Source organism: Crinia signifera, chromosome 8, assembly GCF_055691185.1.
Source record: "Crinia signifera chromosome 8, ASM5569118v1, whole genome shotgun sequence".
NCBI lineage: Eukaryota > Metazoa > Chordata > Amphibia > Anura > Myobatrachidae > Crinia > Crinia signifera.
In genome coordinates, this window is record NC_139224.1 from 38,825,041 (window position 1) to 38,845,550 (window position 20,510).

A 20,510-nucleotide genomic window follows, 5' to 3' on the forward strand; every position below is an offset into this window, starting at 1 on the left:
TTTCCAGGGTGGAAGCAGAATCTGGTCAGATCAGCGGCAGCGATGGCCGACTCCCGTCTCCCCCTCCTGTCACACAGACCAGTGCCTGACCCCTGTCTCCAGCCGCCCGCAGTGTCTGACCCCCGCCTCCCCCTCCCGTTCAGAGCAGCAGCGGCAGCGCGGTGCTCGACTCCCGCCTCCCCCTGCTGTCACACCAGCGGCAGCGTGGCCGGGCAGTCTCCCTCTCCTGTTACTAGGGTTGCCACCTCATCCCTTTAAAACTGGAAACATATTAATTATACAGGTTCTGTGGCTGATTAAAAAAATACAGTTGGAATGTTGGCTGTTTAAAAAAAAAAAACAGTTGAAATTGAGTCTTGAAGTGAGCCAGCCACAGAACCTGTGTAATTAATATGTCTCCAGTTTTAAAGGGATGAGGTGGCAACCCTACCTGTTACACCAGCCGCTCACAGTTCCTGATCCCCGCCTCCCCTCCTGTTCAGAGCAGCGGCAGTGCGGTGCCAAACCCCCGCCTTCCCCTACTGTCACACCAGCGGCAGCATGGCCGGGCAGTCTCCCTCTTCACTTAAACCTGACCCCCGCCTCCCCTCCTGTTCAGAGCAGTGGCAGCACGGTGCCCAACCCCGCCTCCCCCTCCTTTCACACCAGCGGTAGCGTGGCCGGGCACAGTTTCACCCTCTTGTCACACCAGACGCCCGCAGCACCTGACCCCTGCCTCCCCCTCCTGTCAGAGGAGCGGCAGCGCGGACGGTGAGAGTCTCCCCCTCCTGTCAAACCAGCCGCCCGCAGTTCCTTACCCCCTCCTCCCCCTCTTGTCAGAGCTGACAGTGTGGTGCCTGACCCCTGCCTCTCCCTCCTGTCAGACCAGTGGCTACCTACTTCTCATGCAGGGGCTTCGCCAACTGCCAAAAGTCCACCATCGGGATGCAGGTCTTTCCTTGCTTCTTGCTGCTGGACGAGTGGGGCTGCATGGCTTCCAGCATGCAAACCCTGGCATCAAGCATCAAACCCCATAGCAATGACTTATGTGGGATAATATATACTAACCATTACTGCGTGTGGTATTATATGTAACTAGAACAGGGGGTCACCATGGGGTTTGCTCGGGTGGAGTTTGCTCTGATAGCTACATGGGTCCAGATTGCAGTCCACACTGGGGTATGGGGACTGTGGTGTGAAGTGTATATACTGGCGGAATAAACTGCCCCAATGCATAAACCGCGTAGACACAGCGGCCTGAATAAATAACCCCGCCCCCACATGTGATCACTTATAAACCAACTAGGTGATTCATCGTGCCCTACGGGCGCTCTTCACAACGTCGTAAGGGGCTGCGCCCCCTTAATTTGTGAACATTTGTATTGAGAGAAATATGGTTAGAATTGTATGAAAGATGCCCTGTATTGCAACTTGAGTTTTATAGGTGAAATGTGTTAAATAGAGAGCATATGATTTGGAAGGGGTGGAAACTTGATCGGTTCTCTTTTGCCATTGATGTAGGGAAACCATCTGGTCCTCACACATCGATGGCAAAAGTATTCAACATCGGCCATAAACCATTGATGATTTGAAATCATTAATGGTTGATGGGCATCCCTAGAACTGGAGGAGGGAGGGTGCGGGAGGGTGCAGGGGTCCGCAAATCGCGGGAGGGCGGTGCGTAAATCGCGGGAAAGGGGGGCTGCAAATTGCGGGAGGGGGGTTGTGGGGGTCAGTGAGTTGTGGGAGGGGGGGGGGGGGAGGGTGCCATGAATTGCGGGAGGGGGTGCCGTGAATCGCGGGAGGCGCAGGGGGGTGGGGGCCTTGTGAATTGTGGGGGGGGTCCCATGAAAAGCGGGAGGGGGCAAGAGTCCGCAAACCGTGGGAGGGGGGGTCCACGAATTGTGGGGGGGGGTCGGGTCGCGAATCACGGGTGGCATTGTCATGTGGGGTGCTGCGAATCACGGGAGGGGGTCGCGGCACTGGGTGGGGGGCTCCCAGGAATCGCGGGAGGGGGGGTCGCCATGAATCGTGTGAGGGGGTCACGGGGGGTGCCGCGAATCGCGGGGGTGGTGTGTGTGTGCCGCGAATCACGGGAGGGGGGCGGGCAGACCTGCCGCTCACCTGGTGGCTGTGGAGTAGCAGTGTCTTTGCCTGGCAGCATGGGGAGGCAGAGGGTGTCTGTCACTGTGTGAGTGTGTGTGGGCGGAGTCAGAGGCTCTGATAGGCTATTAGCCTATGACTCCACCCAGCGTTATGGACACACTCACACATTGAGTGACAGATGTAGCCAAATATATAAGAGCTTGTCAGTCCAGTGTTTGGTAGAACGTGTAATGGGCATTATGGTACATGCAAATTTTGTGTGCACTGTCCCTCTTATTAGTTTATCTGGCTCCTAAATTTTAAATAAATTTGTCCAGCCCTGCTTTACTATATTTACTATTTAAATGTTTAAAATGACTGATAATTGCTTCAAACTTTCTATTCTGTCACTGTACTATATAAATATCCAGACGGTTCTCATAATAGTGTGTTTTATTTTGATTTTTAACATGTTAGTATATGCTAAACATGAGCACCTTTGCACAGATGTATCTAATGAGCAATTAATCCATTGCTATATAACCTGAGCCTGGAGCTCATCCTGCACACTTGCTCCTGAGGAAGCCGGGGAAACGTGTTGAGTCACCTGAATGACCACCCTCCATCTGTAATGAAGTGATGCCCCCTCTCCCACAGACGTCCACAATCTCCTGATCTGATTGGATTACAAATCTTTATGGGATTCATGCTATATTACTAATTTCCAGCCTAAAGGAGAAGACGCCAAATAAGGAGAATAACCCTATCCCAGCAAGGGAACTTTATTTGGGACATCATCATCACCCCCCTCCTGGTGCATACAGCCACTAACACCAGACAACATCAGATGGGAATATAAACCTCACTTTCATTCAACAAGAAAGCCAAACATGTGGAGCTTCGTATTGCAAGATTATTACATTTGCAAAAAATCTTTCTGTGCTCATTAGCATTTATTTTAGGTAATGTGTTTCTTATGATTGTTTTTATGTGTATAAAAATAAATTGTTCAATTATTTTTGAGAAACCGTCTGGTCTTCTTAATTGTTCAGCCAGCGCTGGCACATCCCCCTTATTCAGATCTGATCGCAGTACAAATTTGTTTTCAAAATGGGCAAAACCCATACTTGCCGACTTTTAAAATATCCTCTCCGGGAGAAGCCCGGACAGGACAGCCGGATCTCTAGGTCAGGGGGCGGGGACGGTGCTGATGACTCAAAGCCCCAATCCATGGAAACGCAGCGACTCGCGGGTCCTTGAGTAGGGGGCGGGGCTAAAATGCCGCGATTTGCGTCTTTTTAGTCCCGCCCCTTGCCACGGACCCGCGAAATCCGGTAATTAGTGCGGCATGGAAGGGGGGTGCAGGGGCTGCTTGACAAATGCAGGAGGATTGGTGACCTTCCCGGGGGGCCGGGTGGGGGACCCGATTTTCGGGAGCCTCCCGGAGCAAGCCTGGCAAAACCATGTGCACTGCAGGTGGGGCAGATGTAACACATGGTTGCCGACTTTCTGGCTGCTCTCTCCCCGCCATACTGAGCAGCCAGCTCAGTATGGCGGGGGGCAGGCCCAAAGCAGGGAGGGGAAAGGGGCGGGGCCACGGCGGTGATGAGCTGTTAAGGGGCGTGGCTACAGAGATCACGTCATTTTAGTCACGCCCCCCACCGTGCAATGCCGGTATTTAATGCATTGCACTGCGGGGAGCGGGGTTTAAGTGACGCGATCGCGTCATTTGACCCACGGAACCCTCTACGGACCCGCTCTCCGCCGGAGAGGCAAGACAATGCGGGAGGGTTGCCGTCCTTTCCGGGGTGCCGGGAGGGGGACCCGATTTCCGGGACCCTCCCGGTAGGCAACCGAGAGTTAGATTTGGGTGAGTTATACCCCTTTTACACCGCCGAAAAATCCGGGTCAGCGGCGGGTCAGACCCGGATCTTCGGCGGTGTAAATCCCCAACGCCGTGTCCCTTTACACGGGACTTCTACCCAGGTCCTGACCTGGGTAGAACACAGCTAGGACCTGGGTAGAGGGCGGTGTAAATGGGAACGCCGGGTCGGATGACCCGGCTCCCATTTACATGAATGGGGAACGTCCAACCTGCGGACCGCAGCGTCCGCAGGTTGGACGGGTTGTCAGCCTGACACTGACAGCCGGTGCTGCTGTCTGCTATACTCTGCAGACAGCAGCGGCGGGGGAGGGAGGTGAACGGATGCCTGTGTGCGGCATCCATTCACCTCCTGTGCGATGGCGGGGGTGCGCGCGGTGACTGGGGGCAGCCTAGCAGCTTACCTTAGTGCTGGGCTGCCCCCAGCAGCGTTCAGGTCCGGCGGCGGCGTTGATTGGCGCTTGGAGATGACATCATCCTGTCATCTCCAAGCACCGGGAGGGGAGGAGGGGGGTGCGGGCCAGGCTGTCCGCCCGGTGTAAATTGCACTAAACGCCGGGTCGCACCCGGCTTGAACCTGGGTCTAAAAAAGCCGGGTGCGACCCGGCGTTTTGGTGTAAAAGGGGTATTATTTTGTTTCTGTGCAGGGTAAATTCTGTCTGCTTTATTTTTCTTAAGCTGCAATTTAGATTTTAGTTTGAATCTCTGCACATATTACATCTGCCCCACCTACAGTGCAACATGGTTTTGTCCATTCGAGAGAGAGAAAAAAAAAGTGTTTTGCGATTCCAGTCTGAATTAGACAGACTTACAAACAAAGCACTATACTATAATTGTGACAATAAGTGTTAGTTATTTAGTTAGTGATTTGTTTGAAGGTTAAACTTGCTTGACAAGGCTGCTGAGCACATGTGGACAGAGCCAGAGTACAGAGAGCAGGTTTTGAGGTTTGTTATACAGGTTGAGTATCCCTAATCAGTTATCCAAAATTCTTCTGGTCCCGGTTATTTTGGATAAGGTATACTCAACCTGTACCATACCTCCCAACTTCTGACCTGTAGAAATAGGGGGCGGGGCGTATGCAAATGAGGTCGCGGCTTATGCTAATTAGCCGCGACCTCATTTTCATACGAGAATAGACCCTGTGCGCATGCGCACAGCGTCTATTCTACTAGATTGGGGGGTCTCCCAACTGCAACCCCCCACAGCGGGACAATGCCTGCCGCGGGTGGGACAGCGGGACAGGACCCGAAAATCGGGACTGTCCCGCTGTAATCGTGACAGTTGGGAGGTATGCTGTACTGAGGTTTTTATGACTTAGGGGTCAATGCAATACAGTAAGCATCACCGAACTTGCAGACTTTCTTTCGTGCTCCAAATGATGGTGTTATAACATTGTGTATTGCAGTATATTTTATCCACCTTTCCGACTGATGTGTTACACAAATAGACAAAAATTGCAGATCAGTTCCTTTATCATAAAACAATTTTTGCTCCCAACATATACAGCACAGTGCCACCACTTATCCCCTAATCAGCAAACTGGATTATAGAACAGACATTGGGCATAATTCTGGTTCACTCGCAAAGGCAAATTCCTTCTTAAATGAACAAAACCATGTTCATTGCAGGTAGCAGATGTAACATTTGCAAAGAGAATTAGATTTGGGTGGGGTTTTACTTCAAAGTGAGATCTATATTGCAGTGTAAAAATAAAGTCAGTATTTACCCTGCACAGAAACAATATAACTCACCCAAATCTAATTCTCTCTGCACATGTTACATCTGCCCACCCTAGAGTGCACAGGGTTTTGTCCATTTGAGAAGGAATTTACTTTTGCGAGTGAACCAGAATAAAGGCCATTGGGCCTAATTCAGACCGCCGGATACATTTGTTCTCAAAATGGGGAAAACCATGTGCACTTCAGGAGAGGCAGATGTAATATGTACAGAGAGAGTTAGATTTGGGTGGGGTGTGTTCAAACTGAACTCTAAGTTGCAGTGTAAAAATAAAGCAGCCAGTATTTACTCTGTACAGAAATAAAATAACTTCCCAAAATCTAACTTTCTCTGCACGTGTTACATTTGCCCCACCTGCAGTGCACATGGTTTAGCCATTTTGAGAATAAAATTGGCCCAATAACTCACTATATAACTATACATTTATCACTTGAGCAAGTTTGGTAGCTTCCAACATAACTTTTACATCCATATAAAATATACATAATCTTTGTCACACATAGTAATATTGCCTTGATCTTCGAAAGATGGCCAATAAACACATAATGGATATATTTTAGTGTTGAACTGGCAACAGCTTACTAGTCTTTTTTTTTTTTTAAACAACCACAGTTTATGTCCGCACTGAAACCCAGGTTAATCTGCATTCCTAACATAGTATAGTTTCTCAAGGTGACCTGTAAGGAAATACTATGCAATATTAAAACTACAGTACCAAGAGCCAAGCTGAAGGTCCTGGGACGTGTGAAATCCATTCTCTTACTCTTTCAATATAATGAATGAACTTTTAAAACCCAGCCCAGCCCATTCCTCCCAATTGATAAATATAGGAAACTCTAAAAATACAGACATTTAAGATGCTACATAACCGCCATTTCTCTGAATATAGCAAAAGAAACTACTGCACATACCACCAAATGCATTAGTTTAGTAATATGACTGAGGTGCATGAAAGTGGGGTGATAATACCTAGTAAGAGAAAAATACATAGTTTCCCCCAGCACACTATTACCCCTTTTACACCCAAATCCAGGATCCGACCAGGCATTTGGAACACTGATCCAAGCCAGGTCGGAACCAGGATTTGCACCGTTTACACTGCAGTGCCTATCTCATACTTGCCGACTTTGGCATACTCCTTTCCGGGCAAACACAGACAAGTTGACCCGCACCAAGTGATATACTCGAAGTATAATATCGTGGATGTACAATTTCTGTTCAAGGCAGAGAGGATTTTTATATATAATGTTCCTCTCAGGTTGTGGGTGCTATCGACTGATTTAAGGATATGAATTATACAAAGTAAGAAAAAAAGAAATCAGTTCTGCTGGGATGCACTCCTCATCCACGTGATCCTACCGGATCAAAAACAATTTATTAATAATGAGTTTATTAACACACAATTTAGAGGTAAAAGACCATCCGTTACTTTATTATTTATCGGTCAATTGTATTAATTGTAAGTGACCTGATATTGAGTCCCTGTATCAGGGATGTTGATGGCGAAGTATTAAAAACAAAGTAATGAATAAAGATTAGAGAAGAAAATCAAGAAAATTAAAATCGGTAAACTGTTATTATTGATAGGGTTTATTCTGTCACTTCTTTGATAAGTGACAGTGAGATTATACCTGTGTACACTATAAAATAAATGATAAGAGGCTGTTCAGTGTGCAGTATTTTATGCCATTTCCACATTCATAGTGTTGATATGGCTTATGGAATGAATATAACGTTTATTAGCGTTATTTACAGATTGTTGCAATATTTTAATATCGTCCTTCAAGTGGGGTAACCAAAATTGTATATATCTGATTGATTATTAGGGCAGTATTATTTTGTGCCCAGTCAGTGGTGTTAGTGGCGTATTGAGATGTTTTATTTAGTGTATAACCATTTAGACCTGACAATCAGATATACGTATTAGGACAGCAGGGAGATCTTCCCTCGTGAGGGTGTGATTAGTGTCTCTCCTGCATCTGCAACAACTGTGGTAATATTATATTACATCAATGTGCGTATACACAACAAAATAACTGACACATATAGTTTCAGCTTTTATAGCAATTATAGTGCAGCTTGGGCAGCGGGCATAGGAGGCACCTTCCCAGCCTGAGTATGTATTCCCTTAGGCTGACTGTATGCCCCGGCTTTTAGTACAAAACCAATCTGCTGGAATTTTGCTTTTGCATATCCTGTTGCAATTTTTATTAACCTCCAAATGGGATAATTGGATGTATGTCTGACTAATTATAGAGGGCAGTGTTATTTTATTTATAGGTGTAGTGAGGTGCTGTCTTAGATGTATCACAGCTCGATTTTACACATATAATTATCCAATAGTCAGATATATACACTGAGATGGCAGAGAGATCTTCACTAGTGATGGTATGACTAGTGTCTCTACTGCATCTGCAACAGTTGTATGGATGTTATAATGTATCAATATCCATATATGCAATACCGCAACTGACACATATAGTTAGTACTAGTAGCGGTTTGGACTATAGCGACCTGGGCAGCGGGCGTCAGAGGCACCTTTCCAACCTGGGTACAAATTCCCTTCGGCTGACTATGTGCTGGCTTCTAGTACAGGGCTAAACTGCCGGAGTCTATTATATCAGAACTCCGTGTGCTCCGTGCAGTTCGTGGGATATATTCCCTTATTGATAAATGCCTGTGCTCGCGTGTTAGACACGCTGGCTGCCCACAGTGCTAATTCTCCTGCCCCATTGTACGCTATTCTAATACATGGTGCGGCATTACACAGATATTAATAAATGCACATATGACCGTGATCTGCCCTGTATGCGCTAGCTTCCAGTACACAGCTGAGGTACCGGAGTCTTATATATTAGACCTCCGTTACTCAATGCAATTCGTAGTCAGGGGATATGTGCCCTTATGGTAACTGCATATATTAGCGTGTTAATCACGCTGGCTGTCAGCAGCGCTAATTCTCATGCCTCTCTGCAACCCAATGCGCATTTCGCTGTCTTTAAGCTTTGTCAAGGCTTAATCTAAGTGACTTAGATTAAGCCTTGACAAAGCTTAAAGACAGCGAAATGCGCATTGGCATTGCTGTAAACTGTTATTTATTAATACCTGTGTGATGCTGTAAATATGTATTAGAATAGGTTGCAGAGAGGCATGAGAATTAGCGCTGCTGACAGCCAGCGTGATTAACACGCTAATATATGCAGTTACCATAAGGGCACATATCCCCTGACTACGAATTGCATTGAGTAACGGAGGTCTAATATATAAGACTCCGGTACCTCAGCTGTGTACTGGAAGCTAGCGCATACAGGGCAGATCACGGTCATATGTGCATTTATTAATATCTGTGTAATGCCGCACCATGTATTAGAATAGCGTACAATGGGGCAGGAGAATTAGCACTGTGGGCAGCCAGCGTGTCTAACACGCGAGCACAGGCATTTATCAATAAGGGAATATATCCCACGAACTGCACGGAGCACACGGAGTTCTGATATAATAGACTCCGGCAGTTTAGCCCTGTACTAGAAGCCAGCACATAGTCAGCCGAAGGGAATTTGTACCCAGGTTGGAAAGGTGCCTCTGACGCCCGCTGCCCAGGTCGCTATAGTCCAAACCGCTACTAGTACTAACTATATGTGTCAGTTGCGGTATTGCATATATGGATATTGATACATTATAACATCCATACAACTGTTGCAGATGCAGTAGAGACACTAGTCATACCATCACTAGTGAAGATCTCTCTGCCATCTCAGTGTATATATCTGACTATTGGATAATTATATGTGTAAAATCGAGCTGTGATACATCTAAGACAGCACCTCACTACACCTATAAATAAAATAACACTGCCCTCTATAATTAGTCAGACATACATCCAATTATCCCATTTGGAGGTTAATAAAAATTGCAACAGGATATGCAAAAGCAAAATTCCAGCAGATTGGTTTTGTACTAAAAGCCGGGGCATACAGTCAGCCTAAGGGAATACATACTCAGGCTGGGAAGGTGCCTCCTATGCCCGCTGCCCAAGCTGCACTATAATTGCTATAAAAGCTGAAACTATATGTGTCAGTTATTTTGTTGTGTATACGCACATTGATGTAATATAATATTACCACAGTTGTTGCAGATGCAGGAGAGACACTAATCACACCCTCACGAGGGAAGATCTCCCTGCTGTCCTAATACGTATATCTGATTGTCAGGTCTAAATGGTTATACACTAAATAAAACATCTCAATACGCCACTAACACCACTGACTGGGCACAAAATAATACTGCCCTAATAATCAATCAGATATATACAATTTTGGTTACCCCACTTGAAGGACGATATTAAAATATTGCAACAATCTGTAAATAACGCTAATAAACGTTATATTCATTCCATAAGCCATATCAACACTATGAATGTGGAAATGGCATAAAATACTGCACACTGAACAGCCTCTAATCATTTATTTTATAGTGTACACAGGTATAATCTCACTGTCACTTATCAAAGAAGTGACAGAATAAACCCTATCAATAATAACAGTTTACCGATTTTAATTTTCTTGATTTTCTTCTCTAATCTTTATTCATTACTTTGTTTTTAATACTTCGCCATCAACATCCCTGATACAGGGACTCAATATCAGGTCACTTACAATTAATACAATTGACCGATAAATAATAAAGTAACGGATGGTCTTTTACCTCTAAATTGTGTGTTAATAAAGTCATTATTAATAAATTGTTTTTGATCCGGTAGGATCACGTGGATGAGGAGTGCATCCCAGCAGAACTGATTTCTTTTTTTCTTACTTTGTATAATACTCCTTTCCGGGACAAGCCCGGAGAGGAGTGAAAGGGGGTGGGTAGAGGCTTCATTTTGGGGGCGGGGCACGGGTGATGTCATCAAGCCCCGCCCCCATGACGGGCTGAAGCCCCAATTTGCGGGTCCGTGGGTGGGGGGAGGGGCTAAAAATGACGCAAAATGACACGAATTGCGTCATTTAGCCCCGCCCCCTCCCTGCGGACCCGTGAAAGTCATAGTTTTTAGACCGCGGGAAGAGGGGGAGCCGGGGCTGTAGGGAAATGCGGGAGACTTGCCCCCCTTCCCGGGGGACCCGATTTGCGGGACCCTCCCGGCCATTCCGGGAGGGTAGGCAAGTATGGCCTATCTGCAGTCTAAATGGGGGCAGCCCCTAAATATGACATAATTTCCAAGCGCGGGGACCGCCGATCACCCCGCCGGGACCACCGATCGACACGCTGGGGGCAAGCCACACACAGGCATCAATATTCTGACAGGTACATAATACTGACATTTGAAATGCTGATACCCAATATACCGACATGATATTCTATTATTTGTGTCAGCATTGTGGTTCGTCTGTGTTTTATAACTGTCGTGTTTTTATTGTTGGTATTTTGATGTTGTCGGTGTTTCAATTGCTGGTGTTTTGTACCGGTTTGGATTTTGGGGCCAATTCAGACCCATTTGTCCAAATTTGGCCCCGTTTTTCGATAGGGGTGGTGGTGGGGGGGTCTATGCATACGCGTATATGCGCATGTGCAGGCCCCTGTGCAAACGCCTTCGGCAATACAGCATTCTATGGGCGTCCCTATGAAAGGCATCCCCCTGGGAATGCAGGCGTGGCATTGCCTGCTCCGGGTCACATGACGTCAGCGCCCGCCCCATTTCTGGCGATCAGCAGCAGAAATAAAAGGCAGCTTAGACTGACTTATTTCTGAAGGGGAGAAAAATAAATCAATGGTCGGTGAGGGAATGTGTTCTCATACCCCTCGCATGCTAAAGAGGGGATGACGGCTGCAGCAGGGTGGGGTTGGAGGGTGGGCATTCAGTGGTTCAGTGCTGATCTGTTAGTTAGACTGCAAGTATACGCAGCCTAGCGAACAGGTCTGAATCAGGCCCTTTGTCTTTCAGCATTTGTTTGTGGGGATTGTCAATAGATATTTCGTCCATCGGAAAATTAACTACATACCGACCATAGCCATGTTAATACTTTGCTTGTGTTGAACTTTGGACCAAGTCGACCATATGGTACAGATGTAGCGGGAATCATCTTTGCAGGTGATGGCGATGGCGTCGCCATCGCCATCCCCTGCCCCGCCGCCATCTGTATGCTGGAAGGGGACGCGCGCGCACGACCGCACACACACACCCCCCCCCCGCAGTGCCTCGGGTCCCCCCCAGCCCCCTCGAGCGGGAGGCGGACAGTATTGCGTCTGCCTCGCCGCTCCGCCGCCCGGATACTGAGACGCTCAGTCAGATAGAGGCGCCGTGTTGCTGTCGATCCGCCAGCGGCATGCTGCTGGCGGATCGCCAGCAACAGCAAGGCCTGATTCATCTGTACCCATTAATACCGATAGATAGATAGATAGATAGATAGATAGATAGATAGATAGATAGATAGATAGATAGATAGATAGATAGATATCCTTAAAATATCGGTGCACAAAATACCAGTCTTTGCTGAGAACTATGCTATAGTGGAGCAGAGCATGTGTTCAGCAGAAAGGTAACACACTGTATAGACACAGTGACACAGGTGATCTCCGGTAACCCACTGTATAAATAGACAGTGACACTGGTGATCTCCGGTAACCCACTGTATAGACAGACAGTGACACGGGTGATCTCCGGTAACCCACTGTATAGACAGACAGTGACATGGGTGATCTCCGGTAACCCACTGTATAAATAGACAGTGACACTGGTGATCTCCGGTAACCCACTGTATAGACAGACAGTGACACGGGTGATCTCCGGTAACCCACTGTATAGACAGACAGTGACAAGGGTGATCTCCGGTAACCCACTGTATAAATAGACAGTGGCACTGGTGATCTCCGGTAACCCACTGTATAGACAGACAGTGACACGGGTGATCTCCGGTAACCCACTGTATAGACCAGCTGGGCAATTGCGGCCCTCCAGATGTTAAGGAACTACACATCCCAGCATGCCTTGCATCAGTTTCAGCATGGCCACATAGCAAAACTAATGCAAAGCATCCTGGGATGTGTAGTTCCTCAACATCTGGAGGGCCGCAATTGCCCAGCCCTGGTATAGACAGACAGGTACACGGGTGATCTCCGGTAACCCACTGTATAGACAGACAGTGACACAGGTGATCTCCAGTAACCCACTGTATAACTAGACAGTGACACGAGTGATCTCCGGTAACCCACTGTGTAGACAGACAGTGACACGGGTGATCTCCGGTAACCCACTGTGTAGACAGACAGTTACATAGGTGATCTCCGGTAACCCACTGTATAAACGGACAGTGACACAGGTGATCTCCGGTAACCCACTGTATAGACAGACAGTGACACAGGTGATCTCATGGTAACCAACTGTATAGACAAACAGTGACACAGGTGATCTCCGGTAACCCACTGTATCGACAGTGACACAGGTGATCTCCGGTAACCCACTGTATAAACCAGGGCTAAGCAATTGCGGCCCTGCAGATGCTGATGAACTACACATCCAAGCATGCCTTACATCAGTTTCAGCATGGCCACATAGCAAAACTAATGCAAAGCATCCTGGGATGTGTAGTTCATCAACACCTGGAGGGCCGCAATTGCCCAGCCCTGGTATAAACAGACAGTGACACAGGTGATCTCCAGTAACCCACTGTATATAGACAGAAGCACCCACTGTATAAATCAGGAATGGGGAACCTTTGGCCCTCCAGCTGTTGTTGAACTGCCCATCCCAGCATGCCCTGCTACAGTATTGCTATGTGGCCATATTAAACTGTTGCAGGGCATGCTGGGATGTGTAGTTGACTGGAGGGCCAAAGGTTCCATATCCCTGGTATAAATAGACAGTAGCACATGCTAGAGGTGGAAGACAAAGTCAGGGACTGCAACTGAGGAACGGCTGACATCACAGTGTTGGTTATATGAAGTCCTGGCAAAGACGCAATTACTATGTTTCTGCCTTTTACCCACTTCCAGACAAAGGCTTAGTAACCTGGCCACAGCAGTCATGTAAAAGTTTGGCGGCACAGCTAGTCATTATTCAGGCATTGCTTGTCTCCAGTCCTCAGATCACCTCTCTATCAGATGACTCGGCCTTTATTACAATGCACATTTGATAACCACACATGCACAATCATTGTCCATGTCTGACATGCAGTAAAGTTATCCAATGTCTGCTCACAGGGTAAGAGCTGCCCTCCACATGCAGTAATAACCATGGGCAGGCTGGGATCACTGACCTGACATGCTGAGATTAGAAAGTGCTGCAGCCTCTCAGGGATATAACAAATGGCAAGGAATACAATCTTACAAGGAGAACTTCCTTGTTTGGGTGTCTGTCTGTCCCTCCCATGGTGAGTGTCAGTGACAGCAGCAAGGGGAACCAAACCCAGCCCAGACCTGACTCGCTTCAGGTTACACCCAGAACCCTCCTCCCCTCACTGGCTGCAGGGTTTAAGGTGGAACTGGATCTCTGCTGGCAGCCTTCTCCCTGTGCACTGCAGCAGTTACCCACTGCCAAATTCACTCACCCTTAACCCCTTGGCTGCTGTCAATTCTCAGCCCAAGCTAATATTACAATTGTGTTTTATTTAAGAAAAGGGAATAACGAGCAGATCTTTGCTACGCTTCCTACCTTTTTTTAACAGACCAAGGGCAAGATGCACAAAGCTTGAAAAGTGATACAATGGAGAGTGATAAACAGCCAGCTCCTACCTGCCATCTCACAGACAGTGTTTGAAAAATGTCAGGTAGGAGAGGATTGGTTTGTAGTTTAACACTCTCCATTTTATCACTTTTGAAGCTTAGTGCATCTGACCTGAAAACCACAAAAATAGAGAGCAGCATACGGGGTAGGTGTGGGACAGGCTGTATGCTGACACAGGAAAAAGGTCAACATAGTTCTGGTCCGGGTTCGCCAACCCGTCGTTCGTGAGTGATAGGTAGCTCGCCGGGGTGTTTGCGGTAGCTTGCTTGGCGGCTGCCTGGAGGTCAGTTTGCAGCAGTTCACTCTGCGGTGGGAGGTCACTGCAGGGAGCACATGCGGCAGAGCCCTGTATCGAGCATGCTGTAGACTGCACACGCTTTTCACCCGACAGTGGCTGCCGCTTGACCCCTCTGTGGCTGCCGCTTCACCCTGCTGTCGCCGCCGCAACCCGCCATGGAAGTACTCATCCCTGGCATACCTCACAACTTACAGGGAGATGGAGGAGGGACACAGGGTTGCGCCGAAAATTTTGGGGGCGTGGCCTCGCATGGGGGGCGTGCGTATAGGTAGGCCACGCCCCGTTTTAGCGCTATGGGGGCGTGACCCAGAGGCTCTGTGAGCCTCTAGCCATGCCCCCAGCCCCCTGGCTGCGGGCACAGCATTTATTCTCCGCTGCTCAGCAGCTGATAGGGGGACTCCCAACAGCCCCCCCCCCCTCGCCGCAGGACACTGCCGGCCGCGGGAGAGACGCGGGAATGTCCCCGAAAACTGGGACATTCCCGCGGTAATCGGGACTGTTGGGAGCTATGCCCTGGTGCGCAGACCAGCTCCCCTGGCCTCCTACACCTACACTACCTCATCTCCCTGCCAGCAGCAGGAGCTACAACAGTGAGTTGTGCTGCTGCTGGGAAATGCATATGTGTTGCCATACCTCCCAACATGACCCTCTCCAGGAGGGACACCATGCTCTGTTCCTGGGCTTTCCTCTTAATTTATGATTACCATCACCTGTGTTGAAACACATTTCTTATCCATTAACCTGTTTAAAACAGGTGATGGCAATAAAACATTATGAGGGAAGTCCAGAAACAGAGCATTGTGTCCCTCCTGGAGAGAGTCATGTTGGGAGGTATGTGTTGCTGTGACTGTGGGGGCATACCTGGTACTATATTGGGTGCATATGTGTATCTGCCACTATTGGGGGCAAACCTGGCACTATACTGGAGGCATATGTGTTGCTTTGACTGTGGGGGCATACCATGCACTATTGGGGGCATATGTATATCTGCCACTATTGGGGGCATACCTGGTACTATATTGTACCGAGCTGGTGGTGGTGGTGGCGGGCAGCGGGGTCCGTCCAAGCGGCGATGGCTGCTGCTTAGCGGCATTTTGCCAGGCTACGGGATGCGGCTGCTGAATATTTTGAAATGACTGGCCGGCCATTGCTTGGCTGAGTCTCAACCAAAACATATAGCAGCCGCATCCCACTGCCCGGCAAAATGCCGCTACAAGTTCCAGCAGCCTCCGTCACCACTTGGACAAACCCCACTGCCCGCCCCCCACCACCAGTTGGCCGGAACCCGCAGCCCCGCCTGCTGTTTCGCAAAGCAGGACCGTAACTACGGGCGGGCTAGGGTGTCACGCGCCACGGGCGCTGTATAGTGGGGGCATAGTTATGGAGCTGAGGCAGTTAGTGTCGCAGCGGTTCACTGACTGCCTCAGTATGAAGGAGGAGACGGCACTGGCCAGTTTGCCCGGCAGAATAGATGCGATGTGACAGCCGGGTAGAGTGGTGGGATGCCGGGCTGCCTTCAGAGCTGGTCCACTCCGCATTTCACGCGGGGTTGCCAGCCAGTAGTAGGTCTTGCAGGCCAGGAGCCACCTGATTGGATGCCGGGTTGTGAGCTCCTATTGGCTGGCAACCAGGTGCGAAATTTCAAACAGTCGAGGACCCACTCTAGAGGGAATCGGTACATCTGTCAGAATGAACTTAGGTCTACAGTCATTAGGTCGACCCCATTAGGTCGACTGGCTGGAAGGTCGACCTGATTTAAGGTCGACATGGGCCAAGGTCGACATGACTTAAGGTCGAATTTGCATAAAGGTCGACATGAGGAAGGTCGACTGGTCATAAGGTCGACATGGGTTTTTCACTGTTTTTTTATCCGAATGTCGACACCGTCGACATGGACACAGTTGGCTTCGCTCGCCACAGCTTTAATAACAGCTTTAATAACCTCCTCCACGCCCTAGTGGATGGTAGGGCATGAAATACCGCCTGTCGGCACATGTCGGCTCAAAAAACAGTGAAAAACCCCATGTCGACCTTATGACCAGTCGACCTTCCTCATGTCGACCTTTATGCAAATTCGACCTTAAGTCATGTCGACCTTGGCCCATGTCGACCTTAAGTCAGGTCGACCTTCCTGCCAGTCGACCTAGTGGGGTCGACCTAATGACTGTAGACCTAAGTTCATTCTAATAGATGACTGCTTCCCCGTCCCACTCTGAAGACAGCCGGGCAGCCCCACCGCTTTCTGCCCGGCTGTCACATTGGTTCCATTCTGCAGCTGCGGACTGCTCTGAAGCATGGACGGGTACAGAAGGGATATGGTGGCCCCCTCTTCTCTGTCCAGTGGCAGACTGGGCTGTCATCACAATGCTACAGACAGCAGCTTATGTCCGCTCCCTCCTCCCTTCACGTCCTTGCAGTCTGAATGACCTGCTCCGCGCCCACTCTGAAGGCCGCAGCCCTCACCTCCATGATTCCGGACTCAGCCAGCCAGCATCTCCACAGCTTCGGCCCTTCAAGCCCCTGCATGCCCACACTCTGCTGCCAGGGCAACAGCCAGAGATAAGCAGTGCTCAACAGCCCACAGCCCTGTGGTCCTCCCCACAGCTCTCACACCCCATCCACCGAGTGTAGCAAGAAGCATGTAATCTCCCATGGCAATGAACATGAAACCCCCTTGGCATCGAGCAAGAGACTCCTAGCAATGAGCATGTGGGTAAGTGGCTCTTATGTGGCATAATATGTAATAGGAATCACGGTGTGTGGCATGCATATTGTGTAATAGCCTCTAGATTTGTGTGACCATGCCCCCTCATGACATGTGAAAACACCTATTTTTGAAACCACGTGCATTGGATTTTTTTTTTGGGGGGGGGGGCACCAAATGACTGCCTTGCCCCAAGCGCCAGAAACCCTAGTCTCAGCCCTGCGCAAACTTCAGCTCTTTTCACAAGAGCTGTCCTTTGCAATACTAATCAAATATGTTAGTAGGTATGTGATTAGTCTCAATGCGATGTATGGCGGGAGAGAGGGAGCAGTAGCAGGTGCACACCATGGCCTTCATGTTAGGTCACTGTGATTAATCAGTGGTCATCTTTATTGTATAGATGATTAATTAAAGCTCCCAGCTGTCAAGATGTGCCATCACATGGAAAATTAGTTTTATCCTATTCCAGTTCAGATGGGAGATGTATGCCACCAGGGTTGCCACAACCATTTTGGTTTGGGGGAGGGGAGATATAATTTTATTTTTTATGCCCCTAATTCGCTGAATTTCACTCCCTCAGTGGCATCTGGACTTACCAACCAAACCCATACCTAATGACAGAGATATCTAACGGTTCATCCGCCTCCCACAAACACGCTGTGCCTAGCTGCGCCCATGTGTGACCTGTTCACAGGAGCATACACAACCATGCAATCCTATGGATCAAGGTACAGGGTACATTTTCAGCTGAACCCAGTTGGAAATGGGGGGAGGTCAGGGGGTGCGGTGAAGGAAGAGGCTGGGAGGATACAAAGGGGACAACAAAAGGTGTAGGAGGAAGACGTGAGGAACATACGTAGTGGGAGGTGAGATGGGCACAGGCTTGGCCCTAGAGGAGGGGTCTGCCCACAGTAACTAGCCACATACTGTAGGTGCTGGAGCTGGGTGCAGGGGAGATGGGCTAACAATCAATAAAAAGAGAGTCTTTTTCTTTCTTTCTTCCAACGTTAAAGGGCCCCATACATCAGCAATTAATTGTGACAATTTTCAGATATGGAGATGATTGCCACAATTAATTTTAGATGTGTGGGCTCCTCCCATTTGGCAATCCCAATCAAAATCGCCAATCGATTGCTTAATCAGGTTTTTAAACATGTTTAATAATCTGGTATTGGTACTTGTTTCCTAGCACGGCCACAACGATCATGATCGCGGTCATCGGGGGTAAAATCGGGGCCATCGCGGGCATCGCATGCACTAAAAAATCGGGTGCGATGGGCCAGACGTGATGCCCGCGATTTCCCCATAGAGAACAATGTTAAATGCCTCAATTTACCCGCGATGACCCCGATTTCCCATAGGAAACAATGTGAAATGGATCAATTTACCCAAATTATCATAGGGAACAATGGTAAATGTCCCAAAAACACCCCTGAACATAAAAATGTCCCCCCAAAAGTACTATACGCCACCCCGCGATCAACGTGAACCCGAAGCGTGGCGAGCGCAGCGAGCCCGCGAGGGTCGGCGGTACGCGTCCTCCGACCTTTTCATACCGCCCACTATCCACGTCGGCGTGGAGTTGAGAATAGAATAGTGTGGCGAGCGCAGCGAGCCACCGAGCCCGAAGCGTGGCGAGCGCAGCGAGCCCCGCGAGGGGACGCGGATACCTTCACAGTTATACGCGTCCCCTCGCGGGCTTCCCAGGTGTCCATGGCGACGCGGACACCTGTGAAGCCGCGAAGGGACGCGTTTACCTGTGAATCTATCCGCGTCCCCTCGTGGGGCTCGCTGCGCTCGCCATGCTTCGGGCTCGGTGGCTCGCTGCACTCGCCACACTATTCTATTCTCAACTCCACGCCGACGTGGATAGTGGGGGTATGAAAAGGTCGCTCGCCACACTTCGGGTTCACGTTTATAGTGGGGGGGGGGGGGTGGCGTGGGGGTGCATTTAACATTGTAAGCACCCTTCAGGGTGCTTATACAATCTTTCATTGCATAGGGGGCCAAAATCGCGTCGCATCGCATGCCATCGGGTGCATGGCATGCGATGCGATAAAAACATTGCGCGATGTACATCGGGGGCGCCGCTATAATACACAAGTACCAAAACTGTCTAGATTACAGCGCTATTATCTGCCTTTCTTTTATGTACAGTAGATTTCTCACATATTAGAGTAATTGTTGCCCCTGTCATTGTGCCAAAGCATTTGCATGTTATCACTACAAGGAATGTATACTGGTGCCATGGAAATGTCCGGCTCAAACACACCGTAGGAGAAGGAGTTAATAGGAAGCTGCCAAAGTTCTGCTAACCACTTTCCTCTAACTTCCCCCGCACTTCAGCTACTGTACCCAGCATAATGCCTGACATTGTTTCACTTCCTATGTCCCTCCCAGCAGACATGTTACATGTTCATAAATGTTTCACTGTAAAACAACCATTACTATGGTTCCTAAAATGTTCACAAATCTGTTTAGAGCCCAGATATGGTCACATGTATCCCAATATTGCCACATATATAGCTCCCTCCATGTCACATGTCAGCTGAATCCCGTGCTGCATTTTTGTCACTATTTACTTATGTGCCGAGACCGCTGCTCAGGTACTCACACATTCGGTAACCGGAGATCATGGCTCATATCTTTCAGTGTCAGCTCATATTGTGATGTGAATCGTCATCCGATCCCAAGGAAAGAAAGTGAAACATTCCTCTGATCAGAGTAGGATATATTGTAATCCTGTACGTGTTGTGTCCAGCAGAGGGCGCTTAGGAGGGATTGTTACAGAATGCAAGGAATTCTGGGTGTCTGCCGAATGCATGCCGTTTTATATGTATACACTATTAGGTAATTGTTTCCTAGCAGGGCGCCCACTAAGCAAATAGCGTAGTGGGGTATTCTGCGTAGGAAAATCGCATCGCATGACATTTTTTCATGACATGCGATGCGATGCATAGGGGATGCGATGTGATGCGATTTTCCTATGTAATTTATTAAATGCTCTGTAATGGTGTGTACACACGGTAAGATATGCCTTCCGATGTTGACGATATAGTCAACATCGTGTCGGCATCGCATGCAGATCGCAAGGGTTTTAACCCTT

General features: G+C 48.6%; 1 protein-coding gene across 2 annotated transcripts in view; it reads right to left on the bottom strand.

Moving 5' to 3' along the window:
• The window catches only part of CARD19 (caspase recruitment domain family member 19), a 35,566-nt gene extending 15,414 nt beyond the window's left edge, over positions 1–20,152 (bottom strand). Inside the window, exon 1 of one of the 2 annotated variants that reach the window (XM_083156180.1) lies at positions 20,019–20,152. In XM_083156180.1, coding sequence (XP_083012306.1) covers positions 20,019–20,040 — 22 coding nt within the window. In that variant the 5' untranslated portion in view covers positions 20,041–20,152. Of the gene's footprint in view, positions 1–13,935; positions 14,094–20,018 lie in introns of those variants that run through there. The other variant, XM_083156181.1, reaches the window with a different exon arrangement.
• Between the last annotated feature and the right edge of the window lie 358 nt (positions 20,153–20,510).